Below are 6,995 nucleotides of genomic sequence, written 5' to 3'. Positions count from 1 at the left end.
AAGAAAGCGAGAGAAAGAGAGAGAAAGAGAGAGAAAGAGAGAGAAAGAGAGAAAGAGAGAGAAGAGAGAGAAAGAGAGAGACTTTGCATACCCCCAATATTAGGTACCAGGTTTAAGTGCTGTGTGTAGTGTGTGCACGCGCATGTGAGAGATTTTGCAACTGCCAGACCCTGGTATGGGAGACACATGGTTCTACATGTAAACCTCCTCATCAGAGTAGGGCGTGTCAGGATCCTATAGTGTTCAATGTTCAGCGATGCATTAATCTGATAGACCAATGTTAATATCAGGGAAGTGTCTTGGGCCTGAAACCTACCCCCCGCACCACAGAGGAGGCGATTGTGAACTTTGAGGTTTCTGGGTAACCCCACTCCTCTGCAGGACCAGGGAGGAGAGGATGTGTTCAGCTGGACAGAGATCTGGGTTACATTACCAAGGACATGCGATAGACTTTACGGATCCGCAAGAAGGACGTGTGTGTCCTGGGAGGAGCTTGTACTGCAACAGGAAGACAAAGGCTTTGATGTCACCCAACTGCAGATCCAACCTGGCAAGAGCCCTCTGAGCTCCGACTCAGCGAAGTGGGAGGAAACTGAATTAATTCCATCATGCACTTCAGGGGGAGACCTGGCCCTCAAGGGGATCAGGGGAGGCGGACACCTGTGAATGAACTGGCTTTAGACCTGAGAAGTTCACAAGGACAGAAGATGGTAGGAGTGCACTTCAGGACAGGGTAGATACATCCCAAGGCACTCCTGTCCCTGGAGAGGAGTGCTGGGGCAGGGAAAGTCAAGGCAGGCACAGGCTCCTCTGGGTCTGCCGTGAAGGGGGGTGGGGGGCTGAGACAGAAGCCTGAGAACGCCATCTGCCCCTGGAGAGGGATACTGGAGGTCCATTCTCTGGAATCAACGCCCATCCCTCTATTGGCATCATCTGGGCTCAACGGGGCCAGTGGAGGGTTCTCCAGTCACCTTGTCGAGATGGCTCCAATGGCACACTACAAGCCTGTCTCCCTACCACAACACTGTGGAACTGGCTACCAAGATCTACAGTGCCGGTGCCACTGTGCGGGAGAGCCGGAGGCGTGCAGTCTTGGATCTGCTCCTGAGAGCCCCTGACATTTAATGACCAACTCATTTTGTGATTTTACATCCGAGTTTATAAAAACCTTGGGACAGGGTTCCCTTTGTGTTCGGTCAAAGGTAACTTAGAGTTGTCAATGCATTTATTACACCAGTTGTATCTTGTTCACTGTGTGAGGTCACTTTAAACATGAGGTCACATGATGAACCCCATCTTATGGCTACCCTGAAATCCCAGCAGCTGCAGGACCGGGTTTCAAGTTTCTCTTCGAACCTACAACCGGGCCCCATACACCCTCACTTTCTTGGTCTTCCAGTCAGACACCCCTCATTATGTCTTCATCTCATAGTCTTTACTCTTGGCCCCTACATGTGGGCCCACCTGGCACTCTTGCATACACCCAGCCATTTACCCATTCTGCCCCAATAGCTTCCTCCACACGTTGCCTCCTCCAACCTGTTGCCTTAATCCTACCCTCCTCCGCTCACCTTCTCGGCCTCCTGGCCGCACCGCTCCACACGGTCCTGCAGTTTGCGTAGCTGTTCCTGGGAAACGGAGGCATCTGCCTTGGAGTGGTTCTCGCGGGTCACCGCCGTCTTCTCATCCTTCCGGGCCGCGTGGTAGCTCTTCTTCGCAGCCTCCACCTGTTCAAGAGAGGGAACAAGTGAGAAAAGCAGAGGGCAGTGACACCCAAATTGGTGCATCTTACTGAGGCCCTCCAGAGACAATCAGAATCCTGCTCCGGAGGCCCTCTGGAGACCACCAGGGCCCTCTAAGACCACCAGGATCTTTCCCAAGGGGTCTTCTGGAGACCACCGGGTTCTCTACAGGCCATCAGAATCTGGCACCATGGGCCCCTTGAAGGCCACCAGGGCCCTCTACAGACCACCAGGATCTTGCCCAAGGGTTCTTCTGGAGACCCCCAGGGCCCTCTACTGACCACCAGGTGCTTGCGCCAAGGACTTTCTGGAGACCACCAGAGCCCTCTACAGACCACCAGGATCCTGCCCAAGGGGTATTTGGGAGACAACCCAAGCCCTCTACAGACCACCAGGATCCTGCCCCAGGGGTCTTCTGGAGACAACCCAAGCCTTCTACAGACCACCAGGATCCTGTCCCAAGAAGAGATGAACACTGGTGGGTTCTGCCACTTGAACCAAGCCCACCTACCACATGAGGGGAGGCCCCATAGGCTGACATTGTTGCCACTTCCTGCTGTCTTAGAGAAAAAGTGGGCTGTAGCCCTATGAGTAAATCCATCTAACGAAGCAACAGGTATCTGCGTAGTGTGGGAATCGCATGGGCGGATCCTGCCCCATGAGAAACCCCCTCCAGTGACACCAGGATCCTGCCCTGTAAGACCAACCACTATAGCGGACAGGAGTTTCCTGCCCAGCGAGCGGCATCAACAATCATCCTCCGCTCCAGATATCGCACATCATGATATGGAATGCAACAGCCGTGGACAACCCAGGCCACCTTCACTTACACGTACTGCGTGTGGTCAGTTAACGTGATCTGTGCAGATGTCTGTCTGGCTTCCAGTCCACAAATGTGCAGGGGCCAATGTGAAATGTTCATACCTTGACCTCCCTGTGCAAGAAACGTATAGAAACTGAACGCAGAAGGGAGATTCACTGCTCCAGGATTATAGAAAGTGTTTGGACTGTATAGAGCTTTGGCAAAGCCTCCAAGTTTGACAGGTTTATGGTGCGTTGCTCGGGCCTGTGTACATCGTATGGACATCAAACCTCTAATATGAACGGATGATGCAGATAATAAACCACCCTTGGCTTCCAGAGCAGTTTCAGATGCTTTTCTCGGGACTCACTCCCTATTGCTACCAGGCCAATGCCTGCTGATTTCAGATGTAAAATAGTTTCTCATGCATTATAATGGATCTATGTGATTGACAATGCCTAAGCCAATGGTTGAACGTTACGGCACAGAATCAGCCAATGGCTGAAGGAGGCGGACCCCAAAGACCCTTAAAGCAAGTAAAGAGTTCAGTAATTTCAACTTGCGTGGAAAAAGCACCACACGTCAAACCTAAACATGGCAGCCCTGGATTGGTCTCTGGCTTCGCGCCTTGGCCCTAGAGGAGGTTACGCACTCGACCTCTAGAGAGCCTGGATTGACGTGCCTTGTCTGCACCTCTAGGAGTCTCTATGCACTGGTGCACAGCAGAGGTTCAGCCAGGAGATATGCCTCTAGGTAGATGCTCCTCTCTGTAGGCCATGCCACGGTAAGGGAAGCCTGCCACACGCTTGCTGCTGTGACCTGCCTGGAGGAGAGCTTGCAAGTGTCTGGGGAGCGCAGCTGCACCTCTTCAGAGAAGAGAGGGCCTGATGCCCAAAAGAAGAACAGGGTCTGGACAACACTGATGCGACACTCTGTCTGAGTTTATACTACCAGTAGCTAGCTAGGATATGCCCTGGCACACTGATTCTGCATTAAGAAATAGACCTTAAGCTTTAGAGGCCACGGCTGGTGCCAGCATGGTCCTAAGTGGGAGTGAGGCAGTGGGGCCTGTAGGGGAAGATTGGGGGTTCAAGGGAAAGGGCCATGACACCGTCACTTCTTTCCCAACTTCATCCCTGCCACCATCTTCCACTCACCTTCGTTCCTCCAACGGCTCAGTCCTCGCTCCAGTCCCATATAGATTTCCTCTACTTCCAAACACTCCCTTCTAACACATGCGCCCTCATTTCATACTGCTCTCTCCTCCCCTTCACCTCTCTTCCTTTACCAATCATCCCTCATTCCCTCCTCCCCTGGGCCCTGCTCCCTCCTCCCCTTTGGCTCGGCTCCCTCCTCCCGTTGGTCCTTTCTCCCCCTGGGTCCTGCTCCCCCAGTCCTTGGTCACTCGCCCCCGGTCCTTGCTCCCTCCTCCCCATTGGCCCCTGCTCCCTCCTCCCCATTGGCCCCTGCTCCCTCCTCCCCATTGGCCCCTGCTCCCTCCTCCCCATTGGCCCCTGCTCCCTCCTCCCCATTGGACCCTGCCCCCTCCTCCCCATTGGACCCTGCCCCCTCCTCCCCATTGGCCCTTGCCCCTTCCTCCCCATTGCCCCTTGCCCCTTCCTCCCCATTGGCCCTTGCCCCCTCCTCCCCATTGGCCCTTGCCCCCTCCTCCCCATTGGACCTTGCTCCCTCCTCCCCATTGGACCTTGCTCCCTCCTCCCCATTGGTCCTTGCTCCCTCCTCCCCATTGGTCCTTGCTCCCTCCTCCCCATTGGTCCTTGCTCCCTCCTCCCCATTGGTCCTTGCTCCCTCCTCCCCATTGGTCCTTGCTCCCTCCTCCCCTTGGTCCTTGCTCCCTCCCCTTGGTTCTTGCTCCCTTCTCCCCTAGTACTTCACCCCTGGTCCTTGCACCCTCTTTCCCCTGGTCCTTGCACCCTCCTCCCTCTGGTCCTTTGCTCCCTCCTCCCCTAGTACTTCTTCCCTGGTCCATTGCTCCCTCCTCCACTTCACCCTTTGCTCCCTCCTCCACTTCACCCTTTGCTCCCTCCTCCACTTCACCCTTTGCTCCCTCCTCCACCTCGTCCTTTGCTCCCTCCCTCCCCTGGTCCTTTGCTCCCTCCCTCCCCTGGTCCTTTGCTCCCTCCGTCCCCTGGTCCTTTGCTCCCTCCCTCCCTCCCCTGGTCCTTTGCTCCCTCCCTCCCTCCCCTGGTCCTTTGCTCCCTTCTTCCCCCTGGTCCTTTGCTCCCTTCCTCCCCCTGGTCCTTTGCTCCCTCCCTCCCCCTGGTCCTTTGCTCCCTTCTTCCCCCTGGTCCTTTGCTCCCTTCCTCCCCCTGGTCCTTTGCTCCCTTCCTCCCCCTGGTCCTTTGCTCCCTTCCTCCCCCTGGTCCTTTGCTCCCTTCCTCCCCCTGGTCCTTTGCTCCCTTCCTCCCCCTGGTCCTTTGCTCCCTTCCTCCCCCTGGTCCTTTGCTCCCTTCCTCCCCCTGGTCCTTTGCTCCCTCCTCCCCCTGGTCCTTTGCTCCCTCCTCCCCCTGGTCCTTTGCTCCCTCCTCCCCCTGGTCCTTTGCTCCCTCCTCCCCCTGGTCCTTGCTCCATCCTTTCCCGGTCTCCTGGTCCTTGCTCCCTACTCCCTGGTCTTTGCTCCCTCCTCCCTGGTCTTTGCTCCCTCCTCCCTGGTCTTTGCTCCCTCCTCCCTGGTCTTTGCTCCCTCCTCCCTGGTCTTTGCTCCCTCCACTCCCTTGGTCCTGGCTCCCTCCTCCCCCTCCCCCTGGTCCTGGCTCCCTCCTCCCCCCTGGTCCTGGCTCCCTCCTCCCCCTGGTCCTGGCTCCCTCCTCCCCCTGGTCCTGGCTCCCTCCTCCCCCTGGTCCTGGCTCCCTCCTCCCCCTGGTCCTGGCTCCCTCCTCCCCCTGGTCCTGGCTCCCTCCTCCCCCTGGTCCTGGCTCTCTTCCCGTAACCTGGGATACTCGCGTCTTTCAGCTTCTTTACCCAGGGCTTCTGCGCCTTGCTGAATCCTGGTCCTTTGCTCCCTCCCTCCCTCCCCTGGTCCTTTGCTCCCTCCCTCCTCTGGTCCTTTGCTCCCTTCTTCCCCCTGGTCCTTTGCTCCCTTCCTCCCCCTGGTCCTTTGCTCCCTCCCTCCTCTGGTCCTTTGCTCCCTTCTTCCCCCTGGTCCTTTGCTCCCTTCCTCCCCCTGGTCATTTGCTCCCTTCCTCCCCCTGGTCCTTTGCTCCCTTCCTCCCCCTGGTCCTTTGCTCCCTTCCTCCCCCTGGTCCTTTGCTCCCTTCCTCCCCCTGGTCCTTTGCTCCCTTCCTCCCCCTGGTCCTTTGCTCCCTTCCTCCCCCTGGTCCTTTGCTCCCTTCCTCCCCCTGGTCCTTTGCTCCCTCCTCCCCCTGGTCCTTTGCTCCCTCCTCCCCCTGGTCCTTTGCTCCCTCCTCCCCCTGGTCCTTGCTCCATCCTTTCCCGGTCTCCTGGTCCTTGCTCCCTCCTCCCTGGTCTTTGCTCCCTCCTCCCTGGTCTTTGCTCCCTCCTCCCTGGTCTTTGCTCCCTCCTCCCTGGTCTTTGCTCCCTCCTCCCTGGTCTTTGCTCCCTCCACTCCCTTGGTCCTGGCTCCCTCCTCCCCCTCCCCCTGGTCCTGGCTCCCTCCTCCCCCTGGTCCTGGCTCCCTCCTCCCCCTGGTCCTGGCTCCCTCCTCCCCCTGGTCCTGGCTCCCTCCTCCCCCTGGTCCTGGCTCTCTTCCCGTAACCTGGGATACTCACGTCTTTCAGCTTCTTTACCCAGGGCTTCTGCGCCTTGCTGAATCCGTCCTCTGCTTCTTTTGTCTCCTTGAAGTCGCCCAAGAGCTGCTTGTGGAAGGCTTCTTTCTGCCAGCCGCGCACCTTCTCGCTGTCTTCGCCTGCCAGGTGGTTGCGCAGCTCCTGGTGGATCTCGCTCAGTTTATCCGCCGCCGTCATGAAGGCGTGCCAGGCCTTCTCCAGGGTGCCATACTGTGGGCCTGCAGGAAGATGGTGGAAAAGAAGAGAGCTCATGAGCTGTACAGAAGCAAACTGGTCTGGTTTCATCACAAGGGCTGCGACAAAATGGAACCACCATCTCAAGGTCTTCACCAAAGAGGAAACCACTGAAGAAAGTCCACAGCGGAGGAAACTGTCCCAGCCAACCCAGTCACCACAGCTTATCCACCAAAGAAGAAATCATTTCAGCCCCTCTAGAGCCCACTGTCTCCAAGTGAGCACCATTGGAGAACACAATACACCCACCTCATAGGGAGCCAGCATCTCAGCACATTCACGATGGATAAAACAGCTCATGGTACCCTCTACAGCAGCACAACAACTGCAGAAACTTCAACTAAGCACAGCCACAAAACCCCCAAGAGCAAACCTATCTTAGCTGTAGGAGAGTAGGATCTGCATCTTATAGTTACCCCCACTTTTTGCTGATGTTTCGCTGTTTTCGAC

At 56.9% G+C, this 6,995-nt stretch overlaps 1 protein-coding gene across 18 annotated transcripts in view; it reads right to left on the bottom strand.

The window, feature by feature from the left end:
• Positions 1-6,995, bottom strand: part of PACSIN3 (protein kinase C and casein kinase substrate in neurons 3) — a 339,753-nt gene that overhangs the window by 91,692 nt on the left and 241,066 nt on the right. For all 18 annotated transcript variants that reach the window (XM_085646611.1, XM_085646617.1, XM_085646623.1 and 15 more), the window contains 2 exons: positions 6,294-6,529; positions 1,572-1,727 (listed from right to left, as the gene is read on the bottom strand). In XM_085646611.1, the coding sequence (XP_085502737.1) occupies positions 1,572-1,727; positions 6,294-6,529 (392 nt within the window). The remainder of the gene's footprint in view (positions 1-1,571; positions 1,728-6,293; positions 6,530-6,995) is intronic.

This window comes from Triturus cristatus, chromosome 3_1 (assembly GCF_964204655.1).
Source record: "Triturus cristatus chromosome 3_1, aTriCri1.1, whole genome shotgun sequence".
NCBI lineage: Eukaryota > Metazoa > Chordata > Amphibia > Caudata > Salamandridae > Triturus > Triturus cristatus.
The sequence above is the reverse complement of the archived record's forward strand: the minus strand, read 5'-3'. Positions and strand labels throughout refer to the sequence as shown.